General features: G+C 40.6%; 2 protein-coding genes and 1 long non-coding RNA gene across 4 annotated transcripts in view; 2 read left to right on the top strand and 1 right to left on the bottom strand.

Annotated features, from left to right (window-relative positions):
- Nucleotides 1-12,193, bottom strand: part of kif6 (kinesin family member 6) — a 59,465-nt gene extending 47,272 nt beyond the window's left edge. For both annotated transcript variants that reach the window (XM_034858881.1, XM_034858882.1), the window contains exons 1-6: nt 12,014-12,193; nt 10,222-10,331; nt 9,028-9,102; nt 3,684-3,831; nt 3,359-3,468; nt 1,589-1,718 (exon numbers count right to left, since the gene is read on the bottom strand). In XM_034858881.1, coding sequence (XP_034714772.1) covers nt 1,589-1,718; nt 3,359-3,468; nt 3,684-3,831; nt 9,028-9,102; nt 10,222-10,331; nt 12,014-12,073 — 633 coding nt within the window. In that variant the 5' untranslated portion in view covers nt 12,074-12,193. The remainder of the gene's footprint in view (nt 1-1,588; nt 1,719-3,358; nt 3,469-3,683; nt 3,832-9,027; nt 9,103-10,221; nt 10,332-12,013) is intronic.
- A 759-nt stretch (nt 12,194-12,952) lies between these two features.
- LOC117935801 lies at nt 12,953-13,328 on the top strand. The gene is made up of 2 exons (XR_004654822.1): nt 12,953-13,000; nt 13,152-13,328. It is a non-coding gene; the product is annotated as an uncharacterized LOC117935801 (long non-coding RNA).
- Nucleotides 13,329-24,167: 10,839 nt separating this feature from the next.
- The window catches only part of daam2 (dishevelled associated activator of morphogenesis 2), a 102,908-nt gene continuing 99,862 nt past the window's right edge, over nt 24,168-27,213 (top strand). Inside the window, exon 1 of the mRNA XM_034857404.1 lies at nt 24,168-24,342. The gene's annotated coding sequence lies outside the window, so the exon portion shown is untranslated. The remainder of the gene's footprint in view (nt 24,343-27,213) is intronic.

Genomic DNA, 27,213 nt, shown 5'->3' with positions numbered 1-27,213 from the left:
CTTAGAAGTGAAAAAAGAGCAGGCCAATGTCATCTTACTGGAGACACTTCCTTTATCTTTCTGTGTTCTCAATTAAACACATGTTGATCTTACATGCACCACATGCTGACCACACACAGTGCTGCAGTAGGTCAGCATAAAGGGGCAATCTGGGGCTGATTCAAAAGAGTTAAAGTGAAGTTTCATTCGGACCACCTGTTATGCACCCAACTCAACCCCGTAACTTCAAGAGGCAGTAAGGATGTAAAAAAGGAGAAAGATCCTGGCCCCTGAATCACCATGTGTACAGGGAAGTGAAACAAGGAATGCAGAAAAAAAGACCAGATGAGAGGAAATGTTTCCTGGTGAGGTTGAAGGAAGGGTGAGGAGTTACGAAGGTGCATTTTATTTCCTGTCCAATAAAGGTGTAGAGGGGATTGCCGAGTCTCAGAGTGAGTGAGCTTATGAGTTAACTTCTAAGTGTGGCTTGAATAGATGTGTCATCTTCTATCCAAATTGCTGTGAGCAAGAGAAGAAGGAAAGCATTATTGTTAACTTCATTTTAAGCCTATGTGGACCAAGGACTTCTGGGATGATTCTGGCAGCAACAAAGTGACTATGTTGTTGTTTCTTTGTTTGCTTCGGACTCAAGAGAAATCTTCTTGTGAAAAAATTAAAGAGAGCATAAGTTCACAAAAGTTTCTGTGTGGGTGGACTGTACTTTGGGCTCCCCGCTGAACAGTGAAACGCCTTGATTGGAGTGATCCCCAGACTAATGTTACATCCGAGAATGTGTTTTCACTGGAACATGCCCCCAGGTTTTACAACAGGGGACACTGGGAGCGTATCCTCAAAATACAAAACAAATATGTTATTGTTTTGGCAACAGGCTATGTTCAGTGGAATACATGTGGTACTTGGTAGACACATTTTCTCGTACACTACAAAGGTTATGTGACTGTGCTAGCTACTTAACCCATTTCAAAAATCCTGAGAAATTCCATCTTGGTTCCCATAACTATTTCCTTTGGATTAGTCTTTCGTTTCATGGACAACTCCCGGCCACATCAAAAACTGAATACTCGCCAAGATTGAAAAACTTGTCTGATTGAAACCTGATTATCCAGTTCACTTGTACTGTCTGTTATTTACTTAAAAACTAGCAACAAGAGTAAACAAGGTGAGATCAGCCCTTTGCTTCAAACCTCAGGTTGCAAAGCAAAAGCTGACCCACCACAGGTCTCATCAGCGTGGGGAGTCTGGGTATCTGAGTGTAGAAAAGAACCACCACAAAATAAACAGAAATTACAGAGAGAATGCTTGGTTTTACTTGAAATAAACATGGGGAAAAAGGGCCACAGGGGACCAAAATAATATTTCAGAAGGGTCTTTAGAGTGCATAATGCATTTGTGGACAAAAAATACAACTCATGCCAATTACTCTGGGAGTGGTCCCAGTGTATTTTTGCAAACTGACAACAAGCCTGACTAAGAAAACTGTATGAATTCAAAGGTGGAAGTAACATCATACATTGTATGATGTTACTGTTGTATTATGATTGTGTTTGTAGAGAATCCGTATGGAAGCATGCATTTCCCTCTTTCTTACCTCTGCAATCATACGATTGGTGTCACCCAGGAAAAGCAGATTCAGAGCCTCCTCCTCATTTGCAGACTGTTGCAGTGACAGGTTCCTGAGATGGATGTTCTGATCTGGATCTTCCATAATCCCTACTTTTCTAATAAAAAAGAAAACAAAAAATGTTCCAGCATAATAAATGACCTTGGAATTATTGATAAAAAAATAAATTAAAAAAAGACAAAGCGAGACAAATCCTGTCAAACCCCGAATTATCCAACACTGAAGCAATTATGAAAAACTAATTATATCAATTATGTCATCCCTTTCCATCTCATCGCCTCCGCCTTGCTCAGCTCTAAATCCAAACAGATCACATCTGCAAGTCACCATGGGCCGCGACCCAGCTCAGCACGCGTGCTTTATCTATCAGGGGTTGATAAAGTGATAATAGACAGTGCTTGCTTTTAAAAACAGGTGATTAGTTCTTGCCCCCATCAAGCCTTCTGAAACACAGTTTGCTTGGACAGATGGGGTGCTGAAATAACTCCAATGATCTTACCAGATCACTTCCATCACGCCACCACTGTTGTGACAGTACAGCTACTAGATTAAGATGTCAAAGAGGGTGGAATGACTGAAGAACACATGTGGATAATTACTTTAACATGTGTAGCTAATTGAGGTTTCAAGCTTAATGCGATTAAAGGCCTGTACTATTCCAGCAATTTTCCTAAACAGTCCCACTGACTCATAGGTTTGATTGTTGTATTTTACACAAAAATGATGTAGTTGTAGATGTAGAACTCATTTACAGATTTTCAAGATGCAATTTAGTTTAGTAATTTAAATGAGACCGTGGTTGCTGAATGCATGATGGAAATATTGCACAAATGGAGACAAGAACAAGTAATACAAGAAAAAGAATGAATGCAACAATGTTGAAAAGAGACGACAAGGAGTAGGCAGCGAAAGACAGAAGCAGACCAACAGTTAAAGAGAGAAATGTGTCAGTGCCACAGCTTCTTCTTGAATCAGCAAGTGTGGCCACAGCACGGGCACTGTCTATTTCAGGAAGACTGTGATTTGTGGGTATTTAAACCTTGAGCTGGATCCTCTGCAAAAGGAGGGAAGAAACTTAAATGGAACTTGTACAAGAAAATACAAGACAAACACCAAAGTCTACTTTGAAATGAATAAGTATTGAGTATGACAAAAAAAGAAAATGAGAACATACACAGACAAACCTCCAGACAGATGGAATTTATAATTATGAAGAAAGAAGGACACAAACAAAGTAGAAATGAAGTAGGATGACAAGGAGAGAGTGAGAAAAATAGGTACTGTAGATGGACACAAATAAGAATTTCCCTTAGACTAGCTGCAGCAGTGACTAGCTATGAAAAACAATTTCTCCACAAGACCTCTTGCTCTCCACTGAAGTGGCAGAGTCTGCCACAGGCTGACCTCATCCATTGCTGTCCCATAGTCTCATCATGTAATGTGGCAGTTTGTAGTGAGATAGTAAATACTAGAGCCTCCATATTTCACCACACAATGACTCCAGGCCAGGCTGACAAATGTCAGTTCAAGAATAAGGCTTGGCTAATCCCCTGTGTTTAGGAGAACAACTAGGGGTGTTTGGTCTTTTCAACCTAAAAAAAGTATATCTATCACTTATGAGTGCATGTCCTTAAGTCTAAATAAAGACTATAAGACTTTTGTAGTTGTTGACATTTTCAAATGTAAGTGGATGTTGGTAGCATCAGCAAAGTAAAAGTTAATAAAAAGAACACTGACGGTAGGTCCTCCAGTCGAGATCCTTCATGTCGAGAATCCAAAAGGTCATATCCGATCTCGTTGTAAATCTCCAAGTAGGAGATGTGTGTGGTATAAACAACGCTGCTGTCCTGTGGAGAATAAAATAGAGCTTGTAAAATTGGACTGGTTGCATAAGGATGGGAATCTTAGTGTTTAATTTAGATGCTTTGCAGCACAGGGAAATGAATGATGGCAGAGAGAGACTATTTTACATTTTTCACATATCAATGTGTGTGGCCTTTTTGTACCAGTGAAACTGAAACCTTAAATTAATGAGAAAACAAGCCATCCCTGCTGTGCTGACCTGGGTGAAGCTTTCATATAGGTAGGAGAGGGTGCGAGGAATGATGCCACGATCACAGTAGCGCTCGGCCCCTCCTGTGATGGTAAATGTCTTCCCACTTCCTGTCTGGCCATAGGCAAATATGGTGCCATTGTAGCCAGCCAACACACTGCACAAAAAAACAAAAAAAACACACAAAAAAAACATAAAAGTACGATGTTTACTAAACTTTTCAAGGTATATGCACCGGGGCTGCACAAGATATCTTTTTTTTTTTAATAGTCATTGCAATATCAACTGGCGCAATCAACACATCGCGAAAGGCTGAAACATATCTCGAAAGAGAAAAAATCTTTGGAAAAATGCACTTCACTTTCATTCTTCTTAGTGGTGCCTTTTATATTTGTTCAATAAAAATTATGTTGGAAATGTTTTCCTTTCATTTTTTTTAAATTCAACAAGCAATTTTGTTGTAGGAAGACTGTTAATTTAACGCAAGTAACATCTTTATCACAATATTCAACAACGTTATTGTGTGTTGCATATTTTCCTCATATCGTGCCGCCCTAATAAGCACTTGCCAGAGATTAGTGGCTTACCCTTAGCAAAATTAACTCAGTACAGTATAGTAAAGAAGCCTCACACTGTTACATATCTATTTGTAGGGGCCGAGGTTATTGCAGGAGTTTTTTGTGAGGACCTTTTGTTTGTACCTGCTTCCCACAAGCTCCTTTTGTGGACATAACCTAGTGATTTCTGGCACTTCCATGAATGCATTACAAACATGAAAAAACGTATTATTAGAATGGGTAAATACATACATAAATATTGCTTGCTAGCTGACTTGTTAATGAACACCAATATAACATAAAGTAGGGCTGTGCAATTAACTGAATTTTGATTTCAATTTTGGCTCCCAACATTCACCAAAATAGTATAATCAAGACAAAACGATTATTTTGTCATGTTCTGTTTTGTAAGAACAGACAGAGAGAGAGAGAGAGAGAGTAGAATGATATGCAATAAATGTCTCTAGAATCAACCAGGTGGTACAGTAGATGTTCTCGGAACAGGACTTGGGTTGTGGAAGATTATGTTACTGTAAGTCCATTAGAACATACAAACACATTGGATGTAGGAACCTAACTAGAGACTGAATTGTGATGGGATTATACCAGCTGTGATGCCACATCCGGGTAGTGGCATAAAGTGTGTATGGGAAGAGGAGGAGAGGCGCCTTCCCTACTTGGCATTCTTGCTTGGACCACACCTATCATGGACCATTATATTGATCAACAAGACACCTGTAATGTTTCGTGACTGTATATTGCACGATGGCGACAAAGTCTGTCCGCAAACAGAAATATGAACAGTTGGCACAGTACTCAAAACCGCCTCTGTGGTAGATCCCCCTTTAGTAGGTGTCTCCAGGACCCATTTGCTCCTGATGGCACACACACATAGACTCACAAGGTGAAACTAATACCAGCATCGCTGTCAGGGCTGGTAATAAACTTTTGCTTGTCTACTGTCAGGTTACAAGCGGCCAAAATGGGTTTCCTCAGGAGGGGGGCTTTCGTCTCCCTTAGAGATAGGGTGAGAAACTCAGACATCCGAGAGGAGCTCGGAGCAGAGCCGCTGCTCCTTCGCGTTGAAAGGAGCCAGTTGAGGTGGATTGGGAATCTGGTAAGGATGCCTCCTGGGCGCCTCCCAAGGGAGGTGTTCCAAAGTGAAGTTTGGGGTTCCCTGCTGGAGCTGCTGCCCTAGTGACCCGATACCGGATGAAAACAGATGGATGTCCATTGTCACTGCTCCAGATGGCTAAATATACGAAACCAAACAACAAAATGGGCATACAAATAATTGATTGCTAACGGTAGAAAGTAGAGCTATTTTTTCTTTAGAAATACAGTCTGGATGACATTTACATGTTATGACTTGCAAAAAGCAGAATGCAAAGTGTTTGTCTGTAAATAATGCATTGTGTGCCTCTTATAATATCACTATGTTTATTTGCAAGAGTAAAAAGGAACTGTCAAGTATATCCTGAACCAGACACTAAAAGTGTGAGTGAATTGAATCTGACACATTAAATCCACAGGAAAAGATGGCAGTGACCAGAGTACTGCTATGGCGACAGACATCTGCCGGTGAGGGAGGAAAGTCTCAGAGTATGAGTGAAGGAAAAGGCCCAAACCCACCCAACTAGGCAGGGCCTGGTAACTTTTGGTTTGGCACTGAACTGCCCTTCTGCACATGCACATGGCCATGGAAACCAATAGTATCTAGTTCTGTTGGAATGAAAACATCCAAAATAGTGGTACTCATTTGAGGTAGGATAAATTTGTAAAAAGCGTCTGTTCTGTAGTCTTGGAAATAAACCAGGAAGAATTAGTAAAATGACATAGGAGCCTCTGACACCCGAGCTTGGATCAAAGGAGAGGATAAACTCTCTGCACTGCAAGGAAACGGATATCTTGACACTATATTATTCAAGATGAATTATGAACAAATTTAAGACTCTCACTCATTCTGATGGAATTGCCAACCCAATGTCAGAGCAGTGTGTGGGTTTTCATTCTTGTCTACTGTACAATTCCACACCCTGCATGAGTAGGGTAAAGGAAAAAACTACATGTCAGTATATATAAAACACTTGGTGCACTTAAAATGTTGGTTGCTTGGACAGTCATTGGGCGTCCATTTAATCTGGTGTGAGTCATGACAGTGATTGGCAGTGGGGAGAAAAGACACAGGCTCTGTGTTTAGTTCAATGTCAGTGCTAATGATGCGGCCTCAGCCGTGCCACTGAGGCTTGGGCGTTTCCCAATGCTTGTTCCTGTTTACACCTCAGCTTTCCTGGAGATTGGCAATTCATTGTCTAGAAGATCCGTGTTACTCCTGTTCTTTTTAAAAAAAAGCAGTAAGTACAATCTTTTGAGGTAATGGGTAAAGAATAAAACTGAACAAACCATCCTTCTTCTTTGAACTTGGGCTACTGGTTTCACAGCCTTGTGAAATGGGATTACTAAGCACGTAGAGGGTTAGCCTTGCCAGCCCAACATCATTATGTTGGCTCTTCCTCTACTGGAGCTATTAATGCTGGTTTGTTTTTTAAACTACTGAGCTGGGGTTGAAATGACTGGTTTTGGTCACACCACAGCAGAGACAGAGACTAGTGTGCAAGTAAACCAGTTAAAGTTTTTGGCTAAACTTGATGTGCGCCGGGTATGACAGAATTCCAACTAAAACATTAAGCTGGCAGATTAGAGTTAAGAGGATGGTCGCCTGCGTGCATAAATCTGAGTTTTGGGTGGGTGCGATGGTGAAACTGCTGCAATTCAAAGTGACTCCTGACTAAACCTGAATAAATGTTTCCTGACTACACATTTGATTCCGTTTATAAAACTGAGACCAGGAAGTGCTTCTGTAACTGAGACTAGTGCTGCAGGATATGAGGAAAACACAATCTGCAATAACAATGTTGAATGTTGTGATAACGACAAATGCGATTATACATATTAAAATACACTGTTTTCCCTTTTTGTGGCTTTCAGTGTAACACTAAAACTTCCACAAATTGTGTGTTGAAGTAAAAAATAAACTGAAAGGAAAAATTGTTTATTATGCTGCCCTAACTGAGACCATGTCAATATCAACATAAGCGTTATAGTTATCTGCACACTAACTGGGCTTCATTTAGCTTAGTCTACGTCAGACCCAGCTAAAGTGCCTTTCGGTATCTTTCAAAACTTTTTGTTGCAGAGACATGTTATTCAATAGGAAATAGGGGCTCAACAGGCAGAGATATTCCCTATATCCCTCCTTTCTAACTGTGGAGAGACTAGGTTTAAAAAGGTTCAAACTTTGTGGAATTCAGAACATTCAGTGTGCAAACAGGCATCCTTCAGAGAGGGCAAAAAGCTGACAGTGGACCTGAAAATGTCTGATTGGGGAGACAGATTGTTCATGGCTAGACATGATGACTAGTATCCTTTAAGCTGCGGACATTATTGTCATATCAAAGACTAATGCTCAAATTGATATGGCAAGACTCACAGGCTGGTTGTGAGTGGAGCTTTTTAACCTGATGCTTACCATCTGCCACAACAAAGGGTGAACAGTTAAAAGATTCCAAGCCGATGTCCAAGCCAGTGAACCAGTGTGAGTCAGGTCAAATAAATCTATGTCCTAAGTCAGACAATCCACACATCTCACCATGTTGTTTAATAGCAAAGATAATGCGCAGCACTTGTGGCACTCCACAAATATCCCGTATTGCTGTGACTAAGAAGCCTGGGAGGAATGGAGGTGGTAAGGCAACACTGAGCCAGAAGGACAGAGTTTGGAGGAGAAGAGGAAGAACTTTGTTCATATAATGTAACAACAAAACCAATATGTGATCACACAAAATTCCAAGTGAAATTCCTCACCCCTTGGTTGATGTCTTTTTTGGAAGAAAGAAAGAATAAAAAAGTAAAGTTAGGCTTGGAAAAAGAGAGATGGACCGAGCGATCGCACTGAACTGCAGGCTACAAAGCCGAGTGTGTCGAGTTCAGGCGAGCTAGAGAGAGAGAGAGAGAGAGAGAGAGAGAGAGCGACGGCGCGAATTAGAGAAATTATATAATTTCTGAAATGAATGTAATTGTTAATGATATATTAACAATTACATTCTAAAGCACAAAAAAATAACCATTAAACACTCAACAGGTGATTTACTGTGGAGACAGAAGCTCAAGGTTTATTTTTCCTCCTCTGTTTTTAATTTTCCTCATCAATGTTAAATGTAAAATACATTTTACATTTAAAAACCAGCCCAGATGAATCCCCTTTTCCTTTTTAGTTGAATAGTACTGAAAAATGACTTTTACTGTTGATCTCAAGGGTCAGATTCTTCCGCAGGTTATTCTAATGAACGTTGTCCTCAAGCATGAAAAAGTAAACCGCAACTCAAAATGAGTGAGCAGCTACAGTATAGCTCTGTGTTGTGGCTTGAAAATGTTCTCACACTCACGATGGCACAGTGTGCCATCTTGCCTGCCAGCTCAGTCCACTTAGTGGTTTAAGTATGCAAAGCATGCCAAAAATCACACCCTTTATTTCCATCTTAAAGAAAGCTGAGCTTTACTTACTTCCTGTCAACAAGGATGGCTAAAGCCTGTGTGGCCTGACCACGACATGGAGAGATGAGCAGTGGTGGGCACAGGTGTGCAGTGATTTGCGAATGGGATAATCAGAAGTTGTAGTTTTAAGGGTTGACAAAGAGTTTGAAGAAATTATAAAAGCTTTCAAAATTGCATTGCATTCATACAAACATTCATTGAAGTTTGTCATTTTAAGAAACACAATGACAGTAAGATTTTACCTGTCTGCAACTGGTTTGGCAATGTTTTCAAATATTTCTTCTTGTTTGACAGCTTGATCAAATAACTTTAGGAACCTAGACAAAAGTGAAAGGAACAAAGACAGTACCAGCATGACACATTTGGCAGCACATAACAGATCAGAATATCAATCTATTATTTAATTTACTACCATACTATCTAGTAAGTATACATCGCTGATTTATCTTAAACATCCAAGGCTAAACAAGATTAACCACACTAGTACTGTACAAGCACAAAAAACAGTAAATTTCTTTCCCCAAATGGATGAGGAGGAGTTTTGTCATTCTCTTTTCTAAAGCAGCCTCAGTCTATCATGTTTTATGACACAGAATGATGAAAACTCTGTCCAGGAAGATTGTTAAATGTGGAAATTGTATTTCTATAAGGGCACAAGGGAACCTCCACAGGCTATTATAAGACTATGTGTTTTTTTTTAAAGGGTCTTAGTGTCCACTGCTTTCTGACTCTCTAACTGTGAATTTAGGGCTTGGAAGCGTGGCATGGGCCCTGCCCAGAGGGTATGTAAGGCTGCAGCTTTCACCACCAGCGTTAAACACATGTTCTGGCTCTGCACTGACAGAACTGGTGGATGAATTATTCATGTGAAAAGTTTTCATGCAACTTTGAGAGCGTAGATTGTGGTGGGCAACACACCATCCTCAATGTTGTGTGTTATCTTTATTTATTCCTAACTCTACAGTCATAACACTCTTGCAGATTTTAGCTGAACCATAATTGAAAATCAAGAGCTGAAGTGTTCATCCATAAGATTCTGCTTTTCACAATTTTAGCGTACAAAAGAGGAGGCCACTGATTGGGAATTCTACACTAACTAAGGCTGTAGCTACATATTCTGACATTATAAAGCCACTGCATGTAGACTGAATGCAGTTAAATTGCCTTTTGATGTTATTTTTATTTCTATAAAGAAACTGCTGCTGTTTTTATTTTAAAGACTTAACAGATCGGGAAATTGGTAACAGAAAAGTTGGACAGTGGTATTTAGAACAGCAAATATAAAATCTCTCCCTGTCTTAAAGAAAGGTACAGCCATTTGTAGATAAAGAACATCATTATAGTGGAATTTAACTACCCCACCACTTAAATTTACCAAGGGAAATTAAGCATATGGAAGGTTTTATAGATACAAAAACAGCTACCCAACACTCTACCTGAACTTGTAGCACTCCCTCTTGTTGTTAACAAAGCCATCAGCCAAGTCCTTGGGCACCACAAACTCCAAAGAAGCACCTGTCTTCTCCTCATTGTCAACAGAGTACACCTGAGGGAGCCAGAGACAACAGGAGTAGAGTCATTCCTACATTGGAATAATGCTTACAGACTGCTGTTTATCATCACAGGGCAAAGTAGAGGGTTAATTCACAATACAGAGATTATTTGTGAAGTATGTGGGAGCAGCCATAGGCATCCATCTACTCTTCTGAAAAAGTTCTCCTATGTTGTGTGACCTGTATGCTGTTAATGTATGTGGTACCATACATGCAGCCCAATTTAAACACCAAAAAACAATACATTATGTTAGGTCTAGAATATACGTTTGGCCACTTGTGGTTTGGAAATGAAAAAGATGGAGTTTATGAAGTATATCCTGCAAAACGCAATAAAAACAAGCAGCCATGATCAGTGTACTTTGTAGGCGAGCTCTGCAATTTAACCTCCGCTCACTAAAGCCTCAGGGGAGACTGTAGAACATTAAAACCAATATAGAAACAGCTTTAACTGTGGAGGACAGTTAAAGTAAGGCTGGCAGGGTCAATGTAAACATCTACGCTCTCAACATGTGTTCTGGCATATGTTTCTGATGGACACTGATGCAATTACAAGTCCCCAGGGTTCAAGTAATAAAAGATTTTAAAAATGATTGGATTGTTTTACACGGTCACTCAGTCAGCAGTATCGCCTACTAACCACCACTGTTTTGTTCTCGTCTAAAAAAAAAAAAGCCCCAAGGAGGTAACTGTGCCCATTTCATGTTGCTGGATATTGTCAGCTCAAGCTAAAGTGCCACAGAAACCCTCTTCCATCAGCTGATGTGCTCAGACAATAAACTGGGGTTTGAGGAGGGGATTAGAGCTGCCATGAAAATGAACTTTGTTTTCATACATGTGCTCCAAAAAAGAGGGCCCTTATCTAATTGTAAGTGAACATTCATGTGTGTACTTCACTGCAAAAAAGTAAAACAACTTTGGTTGGTTGATATTATTGTATAAGCTTGCCACTATTTGGCACCAGCCCTACATTTAAAATCTAATACTGGATCAGTATGTTTCACCTTGATGACTGTCATGCACTTTACAGAAAGTATTATGTGGAAAACCCTGCATTGGTTGTCACTCGGAACCTCTTGAACTGAAGCTAATACAACCACTTTAATATCAAATATGGTCTGAAAATTGCATCTCCATTTTCCATAAATAAAATGGAGGGTGAAACAAAGAAAGCGTTTGTTTTTAGCACATTTAGCGGTAGCAAAATAAAGCGAAGTCACTCTACCATGTTTTGGAATTTTTAGGTTACTTGTTGTAGGGAGTAAGTGATTTATGTATGTTGGTAAGGAAAGCACAGGTGCAAGTAAAAGAACATTAATTGCATTCCATTCAGGGGTGCAAGTTCCAGGGCCCTGGTACAGTACTGTAAGTTACTGATTACTTGAATAGTTTATCTTGCAATGACATGTCTGTAGTGAAAACATTATGATAATTGTAAAAATGTAACATAACACAACTTTAGTAGCTAGTATTATGTCGAGACAGGTGTGTTTTTAGCAGGCCAAACCGTTTTTTTCCTGATAAAATGCCGTTCTGAACAATTACCGTGATGGGAATTTAAACCTGCGTGCTTCGGACTTGGAGAGGCCTGATCAATAAAACGCCAGCTAGCTTAATAAACTTCCTGTCTTTTGTTTCCCTGAGTTGAGTTATGTTGTTTTAGTTGTCCACTTACCGTTGTAGTTTTCGCAGTGGGTTTAATGCGACCATATATCTGTATTGTATGTTTCACCATTTTTTTGGCTAAAATTGGAAAGGAAGTTGCTTAATGTGTTGCTGGTAACGCTTGTAGCTGGTTAGCTCACTGGTGTCGGCGCTGGGCTCTTTGATGTTTGTCTTAGTCGGTTGCTAGGTGACAGTGGTCACCTCCACTGACAAAGATCGTCTATATTTTGAAGATGGTTCGTCAGAGTAAAGCAACCTTTCCGTCTATCCTTCTCATTCTCTCTTTTTCACAAATGACTGCGGCTCGGTAGGAGTCATAGCCGGTTAAGAGGTGTCCATGTACGAGTGTGTGAAGGAGGGAGCACGTGAATTGCATTAAAGAAATAGTTAGAGGTAAAAATAAAACAGGGATTCATAGCTGTTCTAGGTTCTTCTGATGTTTTTTAGTCTCTATTAAGCAGTTGTTTTGTATATCTAAGAGAAAAGGTCACTGCCGGTTCAGTGACTCATTCAGAAGTGAATTCAGCAGCACTGTAGCCACTCCCCACACAAACTGTAAGGGCAGGTTAATGGCTTAAGGGCAGTTTCTCATAATAGGTACAACCACAATCGACAGATTGATAGATATATTAGAGAAAAGGAAATGCTGTGTCTACCACATAACTGCTGTGTCTTAGGTAAAGTAGCTAGATATCTCATAAAAATCTTTAAAAATAAACTATTAATGTGACCAGCAGCAAACCATTTCCTTTGATCCACCACAAGCCCACATTTTGTTTAGGAATTTAAAGATTAGAGAAACCAGAGAAACCTTTGTGTGTGTGTGTTTGTGTGTTTGTGTGTGTGTGTGTGTGTGTGTGTGTGTGTGTGTGTATTTTGTGCATGATGTGAGGCTGAAAGATGGGGAACGCAGTGGTCTACACACAGACACGCAAATAATATAATAATATTTATTTCAAAATGTTTGACTAATGGCAGCTGTAACATTAATGAGCATGTGCTGAGTATGAGAAGAATGAAGAGAAAGAGAGCCAAATTGGCTATTTTGGCCTTTTGCAGCGTTATGGCTGCAGATTCACTACAGAGGTCTGTGTGGCTGCAGAGACGAAGCCAGGAGTGGTGGGACTGCGTTGTGAATAGCTTCACAGAGTCTAACACCTCACTCTCCCTCCATTGACTAGCTCCATCACTGTTCTCCATTTTGTGGGCCTAGTCAAGTTTTTCATTTTACTGTCTGGGTCTGGGGCTAACTCCCGCCGGCGCATAATTGTGACAAAGGTTGATGTATATTGACGTAAAAGTCAGATCAAATCTGCTTTGGTTATTCAGATATTGAAAAAATCAGACTTGGGTATGATTCAGTGCAACATATGGAAATGGTCTAAATCTGAATTGAAAAAAAGCTACTTTTGCCTGCAGTCTGAATGTAGTCGTATATTACCTCTTACCTGCACAGTATGATACTTGCAAAGAACACTGGCAGAGGCTACATAGAAGCACAGGCATCCATCAGGAAAAAGCTAGCGCAACATGCTCTCGCTCTCATATGGAACAGAAATGTATTCATGAGCTGATTTAAACAGAGCCCTGTTATGTATTTGGGAATGAGGGGGGAGGAAGGGAGGGGTAATGGTGGCTTTGACCCTATCTCCAATTTCTGTTTCTAGTATTTCACCTGAAACCTGTATGTCTCCCAAAAATAACCGACCAGAAGGCCTACTCCCAAGCTGCACACCAGACAGCGTACCGGGACGACTGCATGGTTTCACGGTGGCATTCAGGAGAATGTATCATGTTTGTTTGAGTGCATTCCTTACTTCTTGTGTGGTTTCTTGCTGTCCATGGTTGTGTGTGCTTGCGTGCGTGCGTGTGTGTCGACAGTTTGATTTAAATGTGTACATAATCATATACCAAGTTTGCTATTAAGAATGTGTGTCATTATACAATCTGTGGTTGCATCTACACTATTACTCTTGTCGCTTGTCAACATCTAAATGTATAACGTAGGCCACAATTTGAAATAGCCGGAAAAAAAAAAAAGTACTCCAAATTAAAGCCTTGTCCCCTATGTCTACCCTAATACATACTTGTAGTTCGGTTCAGTTTGGTTGCAAACCATGTTGATGCATCAGTTTTGCATACCAGCTATTACGAGATGCATGTTAAGACAATTATGCCGTAGCTCATTTGCTAATTCAAGCAATTACGTTTATTCAGGCAGCCTGACTTTTCAAGCTACACCTGGCAGAACCTTGGAGCCAAGAGGAAAAGTATTAAAGTCTTCTTTGCCACATAATCTAAATGTGAAAACGGATGCTTTTCACTTTAATCAAAAAGGTTATTAACTATATTCACCCATGGTCTTTGTCCAAAATCTTTGTAAGTGTTATTTCTGATCCTTCGTATTGGCTAATAAAGTCCTTCAGAAAGGAGTACTGTCACTATATGGTCATATGGTTGCCAATATCTTAATCCGCGGTATGAACCACATGCGTGACAGCGGGACCAAATGGATTACTTCTTGCACATGTGGACACTGGAAGTAGTGATGTGACAGTATGCCATCTAGAATATTGCACAGTGGTGTTAGTTCGATAACCCTGTGTTGACCTTATCTTTCCTAAAGATTGTATCATAGGATATAAGGCATGCATAAGCATTCAATTGCATCCTTTGAGCCCATGAGTTCCAAAGAGGAGGCAGCCACGTCCACTTTCTACAAAACAATTATACAGTGTAGTTAAATCTGTTTCCTTGACGGAAAGCGCATGCAGTAAACACCAACCAAGGGCTGGACTAGGCTTGTTAGAGAGCTGTGAACTTTCTTTTAATATCCTGTTTTGGTCCATGCGTTGTCTTTAGTTGTAGCTAACATAGTTGTGGTTTTACCCCAAAGGAGGCAACCAACTGTACTGCATGAGTCTGACACACGGAAACAGCTCAAAATCTGAATGCAAGGCATCTTTAATCTTGTGACAAATTTGTGCATGCATGCAAACCACACTGAATTATTTCCTTTGGCAAAGCAAATGGAATTCAAATTAATTTCCTAGATTCTTCAAAAGTGATTTCAAGTAATTCTGACACTTGTTCCTCTTTGTGTCCTATCTCCTATTGGGTTCAAAGGAAGATCAGGTGAAAAAGTAAAGTAAGTGTCACCATGATGATTACACATAATGGCACGTGCAACCATGCGTGCATGCACACACATTACCCAATACATGCTTCATCAACTCTGAAATAGTGAGTTACAGTAAATACTCTGGATACAGATAAAGGTTGACGTTCCTTGCTTTAAGTACATTTCAAAACTTGTAGAACCTTAAAGGCAAAAAACAACTTGTGCTCTAGCAGCAAAGTCAAAAACCTGTTTTTTCAGTCATCTTTGCCAACAATTGACACCTTTGTCTCTAAGCGTTGGCCTGGCAGTTCATCAAAAAGGTGTGCTCAGTGTCAGAGGATTTCAGCCTGTTTGTGAGTGCATGCAGCGCTCGCCTGACAGACTGCTCAGTTCAGCTTGTGGTTGTGATTTTGTTTGGCTATTTGCAAGACGAAACCGGTACCCACTTCAATGCATGTACTAAAACAAAACAGAATCAAACGTACTGCAGTATACCAAAGTGTCATGTGGTGGCAATCAAAAAAATTATCCAAACAGGATAAACAGATAGAAGAAGGTACAGATGACACACAAGTTGCCATCACATTACCCAGTCGCCCTTGAATAACAATCTGCACGCATTTTAGCATCTCATCTTCTTAATCTCCAGCCCCATTTGATAAATACACAGAGGTGGGTAAGACACTCACAGTACTTGCCACCACTTGCTTACAGAACCAACAGTAGCCTGCCAACCAGGCAGAGCAGTACACACGCAGAATGGGGGAGTATTAGTGTTTCTCTGCATGTGTGCCGTCGTTTATATGCATGTGTGGGTATGAACAGAAAACCCAAGTCTACCAAGCCGTAAACACTGTACCCTTCACAGCTCCTGGCTAATCAATCCCTTAGAAAAGCATCTTGGCGCTGCTTTCAAACAGAATGGTTTAGATTTGGGTAGGCCACTATTACAGAGAAGGAGAAGATGATGCTTCAGTTAAGTAGCTGCCTCTCTGTGGCTTAGTGGTTGAGGTTGGATATATTCCATAGGATGATATGTTGCTCTGTATTTGTGTGTGTGTTCTGTCTAAGGGTGGCCGCAGAGGCTTAGTGGTAGAATGCCAAGATGCTCCTTTAACCAAAAAGACGATTAGAGACAAGCTTTTGCTGCTTTGATACCTTGCTTATATAGTAAGGGAGCCATGTGTCATCACACAAACACACAAACATGAAATATGCATACACATACACACACCCAATGGTGGATGGAAAATCATTTTGTGAACACTGGGAACGTGGTCACCATGTTTATTGCAAGAAAATAAACATAAAATACAGAGTTACCATCAAAAAGATGCATACGCATAACGCCACCTTCATATTCAGTTCTTACCATCTCAACTGCATTGGAGATGGCTGCAGTTACATCTCCATTCAGCACATTTACGTAGCTATATCGAGTCAGCCTGGGAAAAGTTAATTTTTAACACCAGCGCATTTGCAAAGTGCTCGAGTCAGAGAAGGAATGGTTGTAAGAAAGTTCTTTTCAGACTGAATAATTGTAGCTGTGGTGAAAGTGGGTCAGCCCACGCAATGACCTATACACGTAAGTACGCATGTACAGTGTATGTATTCTATTTTTACCATGTCACCACTTGTTTTAAAAATGTTTAACATAGCAGAAGCAATACATTCCAGTGTCCATACTTTTGACTTTTATCTTTGACATGAAGAGCAACTAATTGGTCAAGAGAAGTGAAGTGAAAATGTTATTTTTGCTATATTAGAAACAATAAATAACATGCTTCCCAGTAGTCAACAGAGCAATACAATGAATGTCATTATGATAAATTATAATATTAAATAAAAACAACATAAAGAGATTGGGCTGGTATTTATGTGATAAAATATTTGTTAAAAAAGGAGATATTCTTTCATAATAATTAAAACAACGTTGACAATATTAGTATTTGGGGGTGTTATTCTCATCAATACAATGTTGAATGAGTTAAAAGCATAGATCTTTCCTTTTCTGGTGTTGCTTGGAACAGGGTCAATGAGAGCTGTGAGACTGAATCGAAACAGTAAAGTTGCAGGCCGCTTAATAAAAACAACAAGCTGAAAGATGCTAAAACGGACTGTAGAGCTCAGGGGGACTGCAGAGTTGATGACAATACGCTGTGGGTTCATCTCTAAGGATTCCTCTCACAAAATTACACAGTCATTTGTTTCACTACAGAACAAAATATTGATTAGTGCAGCTTTAATGACAAGATCTCTTCCAGACTAAACCGCTTGTCTAACTGTACGACATTTTGTATATATCGCTTTCAGGATGAGTGCATTGTGTATATAGTTATATTTTAATTTAATTTCAGTTATGGCCAGAAGCAGCGCTAACCAAAGTGCTGAGTGTCTCTCTCAGGCAGTCAGCAGCGGTGTCCATGCTATTTGCGTCTGGGTTTTCAGCAGCTCTCCTGCCTTCCCCTCCAGGGCACAGCTTTCTGGTCAGTAGCTGTGTCCCAGGGAATTCTTTAGGGCTTTTGGTTTTGTGTTGTTCTCTGAGGTTTCTGCCCTCTGTTGTGCTGACTAGGCCCAGGCATATCAAACTTCAGTCTGCATTCCTGAAATACTGTTTATGATTTTCCAAGAGTCAAAGACCAGTAACAATGTGGAATGGATTTAGAGATGAGCAAAAATTGTCAATTATTTAGGATATTTTATTTTGTCTATTTTTTTTATTGTTTTCCTGTCAGTTTAATGAACACTCAAGCAAATATGAATTGGAGGAGTTTATAACTTTTGATTTTAGCTTTGATCTCAGCTTTTTGTAAAATACAATTCAGAGTAGGAAGTGAAAGAATTATTTTATATTTAATAACATACCAAAACATGGCAATGCCTTTGCCAAGTTATTGTTTGTCAAAGTGGTCACTTAAGCAAAGCAGGAATAAAAAGGAGAAAAAAAATGCTTTAACTCCACAAAATTTCTTGTTGCAATATTGTAGAAATGAACTGATGTGTAAAAGTGTGGCGGGACCAGTGACCAAAAGTAGACAGTCTTGAAACAAAAATGTCCCTTATCATGCAGCGGTCCATATTCCCTGAATCTGTGGAGGCACAAAGTGGAAGGACTCCTCTGCCTTCATAGAGTATAAGGTTATGTTGGACCTCAACGTGGTCTAAATCCACAACGTTCCACTTCTGGGTTAGGTGCCGCCGTAAATTCCGCTGCATGTGCCTCTTTACAGTTGGATATCCGTGGAGTCTGATACCTTCTGCTTTCTTTGTGTTGGAATTTTAAACTCCGGTGGATTTCTGAGGACTATGGCTAACGTCTCCTCAGATCTTTGCAGGGCAAATCCAGACAGATAGTTAGACTATTTTTCCAATCTGAGTTTTCTATTGCACGACTAAAACAACTTTTGAACATGACATACCAATACACTAGAGCACGTTTTTGTCCCATCCCGGAATGCTGTGCAGACTAGCAAGACCCTCTTGTGCAGTGCTGTGGAGGAAGGTCTGGCATTGCGAGACTAACCTGAATGAGACCTGGGGTACCACTCTCTCAACTTACACAGCATGGGTTCAAAAGCTGGAAACTCCACCACACCAGGTGAATTACTATTTTCGGGCCCCAGTAGTGATATTCACTATTAACACATTTACTACATTCAGGAGCATTTCCATCTTGCACCTTTTCACACATGCCAAGGCAACAGATGGTGCAACAAAGAAGAAGAAGAAGAAGAAGAAGAAGAAGAAGAAGAAGAAGAATAAGACGTCTCTTATTACTTTAAGGAACATGGCGGGCGAGGAGCTGTTTTTGTCCTGTGCCAATGTTCTTGTTTTTTAACGTTCAACAAGTTTGTGGGACAAGTAATATTTTTTTGTGTAATCTACTTGAATCGCACCAAAAAATCAAAAGGAACCTGAACATTTCAAGGATAGACTGTACGTGTAACAATGGTTTACTGTAACAGTCTTTTACTTGTTTTTAAGAATTATCTGGAGTTATATTTCCTACTGTCACTAAATATTATGGTATCACAAAACTCTCTTTGTTGGTCTCCGGATAACAGCTTGAAAAATACTCATCAAAGTAATTCTTAAACCATTGCTGGCATGTACTGATGCAATTGTCTGGAAAATCGGATGCACGGCTTTTCCTTTTATTGCAATTTATTTATTTTGTGCTTGGCATTTTAAGCAAGGGGTCATTTTTTGACCATTGTTGCATAAAGGACATTATGTCAAAAGAGTTTTATTGATTGCAGACCTACCAAATCTCTCTTGTCGCTTACTTTAGACCCTTGGAATTTATCTTGAGCCATCTGTGTAAATAACCGCTGAACAACAAACATTTCTTCAGTCTTTATTTTCTCCTTTCTCAATTCAATCAATGTCTCAATGTGTGTACATTTTTATGAAAATATCTTTTGGGAAAGATCTTTGTGAATATATTCTGATGGAAAAGGCTGTAATTCGGCTGGAGTTTGTCCTATAGCCTTTCTCAAACAAATGCTTGATTAAATTGAATCTCCCTCCCCACCCTTCCCTCCTGTCCATTCCTTCCATCTGCTCCACCTCTCTATCCCAGCTGCATGTGGTCAGGAGTTTGGACATTGGGCAGGGACATGGCTGGGCGGTCCTTCTGACCCGGTGTTGCTCGGCTGTGGGGAAAGTGGGTGGATTAGGCCTTCCCTCCATGGGTCTAAATGGCCCGAAGCTCTGAACGCAGAGCTAACCACTCGTACTGCACAGTATAAATAGAACAAATAGGGTTTGAGAGAGCCTACATCTTTAGTTCTCAACTGTCAAGCAGATAGGAAAGGCATGAGCATGAAGGAGAAAGCAACAGAGAGAATGTGTATTTAATGAAAATATACAGTAAGTAATGTTATTAAGAAGTGGAATTTCCTTGTGAACGCCTTTAGGTTGCAGCGGAGGAAGGATAGGGTGTGCAGGAATGGAGAGAGAATAAATGGATATGAACTGAGAGACGGTTGAAAGAGCACTAGATGGATTATTTGCAGCTGGAATGACAAAAGTAGCTACTAACAGAACTGTAATGTATTGGAAAAATTGGCAGAATTACAGTAAATCCACTTTCCCCCCCTTTCGGAGCGATGACCGGCAAGAGCCAGCAACTTTCTGTCCAAATCCACATCCCAACGCAAGCCAAGTCCAGGTGAAGGTTCAGCACATACAGCGGTATACAAGAATTGAGGGAATGCTAACTGTGACAAGCTAAAGGGGAATTTGACATAAGAGCCCTTGTAGATGCGTTGAATTCCTGCTGACGTGGAGGATTCTAGCATCAAAATTTCTCTCCTCCGCAGTGTGGTAGAGTTACAATAAAATACCTTGCTGTGCTGAACTCTACTGCCTTTGAAGTCCCATTCAGGACTCTGTGTTGGGCTACTGTTGGTGCATGCCATTCCTCACACAATAAGCTGTGTTATGTCACTGTTACCGCTGGTCTGTTGCAACAGAGGAGGCCAATCCATGCTCACATCGACTCAGCCAAAAGATTTTGAAAAGGGCAGGTAAGTCAGTTTGGTATGCATGGTGAAAAACCACAAAGTGGTCCTGAATGCTTTACCATGCAGATAATCATGTTTTGATGAAAAAAATAGCATTATGTAACCACTTGGTTACATAATGCTATAAATACAAACAGTGGGACTCCGGCAGACATCATATCTCATTATCAATTAGTTTCTGTGGCACAAATAGAAATGGGGACAGTTAATGGAGGATATGTGCATAGCAACAGTTGGTTTCTGTATTGATTAGTACCAATGTGTCACTTTTAATTATGCCATACTGAAGAGATTACAGTTTGCATGTGAGGATTCTGCTTCAATTTGTTTTCTACAATGCAAAGTTCCACTTAGAAATCCATATTTCTGCCAACATCAGTGTCCATGTAATGGCTTTGCAAGGCTATAGCTTGTAAACTCTTAAATGTACACAAACACACACACACACACACACACACACTCACACTCACACACACTCACACACACACACACTCTGTTTGAGCATAACCTGAGGAGATAATGGCTCTACTGCTCCAAAGCTCGAATGGAGAAGCATATGTAGACTTTATTGACAGTCAGGAAATTAAAGCTAATGTACCACGCAAGGCAGAAATGGAACAGAGAAGAATCCTACTGGTACTCACCGCAATGCATATAGGGAAAATGAGAATGATGGAGGGGATTAAAGAGGAAGGGAAAACACATAAAAGATGACGGCATCCTTGCAAAGTAATGCAGAGGTTTTGTTGAAGTGTAATTGTTTCCATCACAGAGGTTACAGGGAGACACACAGTAAGGATGAGAAAAGTGTGTGTGTGCCTGCGTGTGTGTGTGCATGTGAGTGTGTGTGTGTGTAAAATGAGAGTAGACAAAAACCAGCGGAGCATGCAGTTTGATGGATAATAGAGGGCCTCTGTGCTATGTTAGACAGCGCTGTCCAGAGTTTATCAGGTGAGGAGAAACAGGATGCTTGCTGTAAATGAGGGCAACAGTGACTATTCTGTGTTTGAATTTGTAACCGTGCATCTCTTCTGAGGATCACAAAAAACACTTCCTTCCACAGATTATTGTGTCTTGGATATTCCCGCATCAGTGTATGTGTAGTCTGTCGTTTGATGTATCCTGACCAAGCGTCAATTTGTACTATAGTACCATTCTGTTGGTGTACATGTTTAAGCCATGTAAATACAATCTAAAGGTAACTGACATAACAATTATTGTAAATTAATATAGCCAGGACTATTCAATTTTAGACATAAATATGTGATTTGGAATGCATGAACACTTTTCATCGGAACCTGAGCACCGATTGAAAAGCTGTACACTTTAAAATTATTCGAAAGGTTTGAGGGGGGCTTGATTCGTCTGCCTTGACACTGCATTGTCTTTCAAACTTTTAAAGAATTCCAAATATACTTTAGCAGCGACTTTGCCTCGGCCGGTTTCCTACTAGTCTCTCCGGGGTCAGTGTAAAACCTGCAGTAACCAACTCTGAGCCTTGGTCAGATATTCCAACTCACGGAGTTACTGTAACTGGAAAACTACTTAATTTGAGGTGGCATCACTAAAGACACTGTTCCCTCTTACATGGTAGGTTCAATTGTATAATTCCATATGACATATATTTGTCTTCCAAAATATAGAATGATTAAGATAAGTCTGAAATGACTCCAGGCACCATATAATGTAAACTCCGGGCATAATGTGTGTATGTGTGGTGCCTTTCTGTGTGTGTCCACATGTCGCCAAGTCTAATTCACTGACTGAGTTTTGGGGGTCAGGCTAAAAGGTTCAGGTTAAAGTTACTGACACAGTGTCATTATCTGACATGAATCTAACTCCCCTATGATATATTATCCCCTCTGGATTATAGATATGAACTCCCCTTGGTTTTACCAAATTGAAGAGATTAATGGAGGCCTATTGCCCGGTTTTCTCCCAAGGGTTGAATCATTCGCTTCTACTGGATAATGTCATCCTGGCTTTGACAGGGCAAGCCGCCGAGCTCCTAGACAGCTTAGTTTACTCCTGAAACTTTAGTCAAAGTGTAGACACATCCTCACCATCTGACATACTTGACACTTAGCTGACACAATTATTCCTCAACACACAGTGAAACAACTCACTGATAAATGCTAAAAAGATCATAGGCTGTCTTTACATATAGTTCACATAACAAGTACATGAGGATTTTGTTCAGTACAGTTCCGTGCTATTTTGTATGACAGTGTTAGATAGTGGTAAGAGTTGGGAAACTGTTTTCTACTAATAGAATGAAGGTATTTATGGAATCACAAACAATGCAGGTGGCAGCAATTCTTATACTTTCATTTTGATATCACCTGACTTTGCAGTTTTTAACATATACATTGCTTACTGGCACATCTTTATGTCTTTCAGATGCTTTTTAAATGACATGAAAAGCATAAATTTACTCTCTGCCCATTGAAGATGTAAATGGAATGGTCTCACACACATCCCAGTGGGTCATGTTTCATTTTCAAACATATGAAATTAGTATTGTTTCCCATGTATGAGCCCAGGTCAAAGGGGATGCCCAGAATTTGTAATTAATGAAGGATTACGGGCTGTGAGGAGATCAAACCACAGCCAGCAACACAGTTTCTTCATATTTAAGAGGATTAAATGCTTAGCAGCTGGGGAAGCAAGACCTTTAATGTTTGGGAAACTGTTACCCTTATTTCATTGGATCTGTAGAACATTTTAACCTGTTTATAATTTACATCAAGTTGCTTGTAGTTACGTATTACAATATATATCTTTATGACTGTAGTAGGGTTTGTGGTAGCCTTTTCGTTTCACATGATGGTTAGCTTCTATATTACTTTGCAAACACGTATTGCACTTTTACCTACAGGTACAATGGAACAATGGCAATATCAGTTTGAAATTGTGTAACCGGGGTGCCTAGATTGCTCACCTGGCAGCGGGGAGGCCCCCGTATACAAAGGCCGGTTAAACTCTCACCTGAGGCCCTTTCCTGCATTTCTCTCCCCATTGCCCCCAACAAATAATAATCTTTGAAAATGTGCAACTCTCTTATGTTTTTTAAGAAAATGGTTTGTAATGCTATTTTTGAGGGTGAGTAATGTGATCAGTTTCTTTATTTCTTAACTTATATCTTGTTTTAGTATTTCCATTTCCTTGAGGTGATTAGATTTAATAGATAAGAACATAGGATAGGCATATATAATCCTAATCCTTCTCAGTCACTATTTACTGTTTGAGTGCACACTGTGATTTGTATATAGGCCTACTTATTGTTTTTTGATGACTGAATGAACAACTACTAACCTGCTAAAAACAACAAAAAACAATGGCAACAAGATAATGAATTATTAATGTAAAGAAATGGACTTGGTCTTCAAACGTTTTAGCTAGATTTTAATAGTGGGCATCCTCACACACACACACACACACACACACACACAGAGAGTGCGGTAGCTTTAAGAGGGGGGCGTGGTGCTGCTGTTTTGACCGACTACTCAGTCCCTTCTCTCCCCACTATCATTCAGCTGAATGAACAGCCCCGTACAGTGAGCCCAGGGCATCGGCTCTCTATTTATTCAGACCCGCCGCGAGACTCAATTTGGTGCTGTTTGTGTGGTGACAGCGAAAAGGGATTATTATTATCGAGCAGTAACCGTTTCTCCGCAACGAAGCTGGGAGGTAAGTTTACAGTTTCCCTGAAAACCAAGTCTAACCGTAAGCGGTACCTACCTAGCCTACCTTGTGATGGTGCTTTCCCGTCACCGTGGAACCAAAGGGAGCCATCGGCTCGAAATGGTCACAGTCTGGATACATGGGATACACGGAGTGTTAGCTGCGTTGGGTAATGTAGCATTTTAAAAATAAGATGTATCCGCACCACTCCTATGGTTAAAGATGGAAATGTGCTTTGCCTGGCTGTTTTTCTGCGTATTATGCCAATTAGACCCAGCACCTGATGTGTACCAGTGCGGTGGATAGTAATAGGAAACAGGATTAATGGTTGCTTACCATCCAATCCCCGGTATAGCACGTTATTGGCCACCATTAGTTGCAAATTGGTTACTTCATAAGCAGTTCTGCGCGTGACAGTCGCATGAGTCTGCCTGCACCAATTTGTTCCTGTTGTAGTTTTTAATGTTTGTTGACATTATAATGTTCAGTCATTAATATTGATATTTGTTCTAATGATGGACTTCATTCGGCCTTCAAATGATGCGCAAGCAATTGGTGTCGATGTTTAGGCGGGTGTGCGTTCACGGGCAACACGGACATTTGATTCCTGTTGAGCATCCAAAGAGGGCGCTGCGTCACCTCAGCTGCTCTGTCATCAGCGTCTGCCTTAGTCATAACCTACTGCAAAACAAATGTCTATTCATAACGAGACATGATGTGTAGTTTTGAGTCTTACCATTAATTTTGTATCAAATTAAGAAAAAAAAAAATTCTGTCTAAGTGGGATTATGTTTTCATTTTTCCCCCTTGTTCCCTTCCAAAAGAACATGCCCATCTTAAAAAAAATAGATTCATGAAACTAAACTAGGATAAGGGGAACTATATCATCTTGTTGGGAGATATTTTCTTCCTTCAGACTCGATATCAGAATAAATGCCTTGTGATGACTCAGGCAAAATTTCCTCGTGAGCTAAATGTGGCCACAGCAACTTTTCAGACATTTTCTATCCAGACATCAGCAAGTCAAAATATGTCTTTGTTCCAAACATTCTTCTTTGTTCCTAACATTCTCCACTTCTAATCAGGAAAAGGAAGGGACAAGCTTGCACACTTGGGGGCATCCATACCTCTTAAAGCTCCCAGTATTACTCAGTTTATAGAATGGGAAGGCATCAAGAGCTATTTAATCTGAACATCTGGCAGTGATGCAGCATTGGCTCCTCTTGGTCAGTTGTTGAGGCTTTACAAACACTGCACCATGCTAAGCACAAAATCATCCCCTCCTGCTGGCACACACAGCTTTGCCTAAAGAGTGCTTAGCATCTGTTACATTCCTCCTACTGGATCAAGATTGTGCTGCTTGGGAGCGACAACTAAGCCACAGTGATCATTATCTGTTTTCGGGCCATGGCTTCAGAGAAATGAGTATACAAAAAAAAATGATTATTATGGGTGAAAGGATCATGACATAGAAATTACATTTTAATCAGGCAAACCCACTAGGGGTAAGTGGCTCGCAGGATTTGTCCATGTAAGGCCGCTGAAGGAATTTTTTTAACAATGTGTAATGCCCATACTTTACAGGCCTCAATAGGCTGCCCACTGAACCCCACAGACTTGTTAATGGACATCAGCTATGGATGGATTTAGTGAAAAGCCCATGCACTATAGCCGGCTGTATAGCACAGCTACAATCCACTGAGCTTTTAATACGCTTTAAGCCTTTTCACAGATTCAGCTTCAGTCATGTACAATCATACATGTAAAACAGGAATATTTGTCTATTTACTCTTAAGTCAGCCTAGAGCAGCTGTTGCAGCAATTTGGCTGGAGTATTTTTAGGTCCACTGTTTTGACTATAGCACATAATCCATGTCCAGCTACCTGTGTGTTTTCAGAAGGGAGGGAGGAAAGAAAAATAAGGTCTGACATCCAAGAGCAACAAGGCCACTGGGTTGAGGTGTTCTGCTTCTGGCTCTACCCCTGCTGACTGAGCGGAGGGTTAGAATCCTTTGGTTGTGCGTGTTTTCTGTGGCGGAAGGATGACTGGAAGCCTTGCTCAGCTCAGGGTGGCTGAGTGTGTGTTAGTGTGTGTGTTACCGGGTATCGGGCAGCCACACACGGCTGTAGTGTGTGCCCAGTTGAAGCCCCTCTGCCACAGGTACGGGTGGCCAGCAGAGGAAAGACAGGGCCCTTGTTCCCAACCAGACACTGAGGCAGAAGTTGACCAGAGCCAGATGATTTGGTTGGCAATTGCTTTTGCCCGTTTGGGCCAAAGGTGAGAATCTAGTGTGGCAGGCAGGACGGGGCAGGGCGGAGCTGTTTCCCAGCTGTTGGCGCATGGTGGGCTATGCTGCTAAAATCTTCTGCATCTTTTGTGCAGCCTTCAAAGACACATCTGCTGCCAATTCACTGATTCGATCTATAATTTGTCAGAGGCACTCAGATTTAAGATCTACATGGTTTGTGGTCCAAATATGAAGTTTAATAAATCAGTCTGGAACAGAAACCGTTCATCACATCATCTTAAAAAAACACTGACACCCCGTGTACAGCCCTTGCACCCTTACAGTTCATCAACAATCATTCCATTCAATGGCTTTGTACCACTCTTTCCTCATAAAACGTGCTTCCTACAAGCCTGCCAGCAGCTGGCCCTTCTTTTTCCTATTTTACCCTCAACTCATCACTAACACACTCAGCGGCCACAGGGCACGTATAAGATCTCATGCCAGTCTCTGCTCCAGCCCACTCTTCTCTTTGTGTGGTGGATGGGCAGGCAGCATGCTGGCTTACTGTATCTGTGCAGAGTTTCTGGCGCAGTGTGTCCGAGGCTGGGAGTAATTAGCTGTGAGGGTATAATCCTAGACCAGGCCC

Source organism: Etheostoma cragini, chromosome 20 (assembly GCF_013103735.1).
Source record: "Etheostoma cragini isolate CJK2018 chromosome 20, CSU_Ecrag_1.0, whole genome shotgun sequence".
Lineage (NCBI taxonomy): Eukaryota > Metazoa > Chordata > Actinopteri > Perciformes > Percidae > Etheostoma > Etheostoma cragini.
Note: the sequence above shows the minus strand (reverse complement) of the source record. Positions and strands in the feature narration are given on the sequence as shown.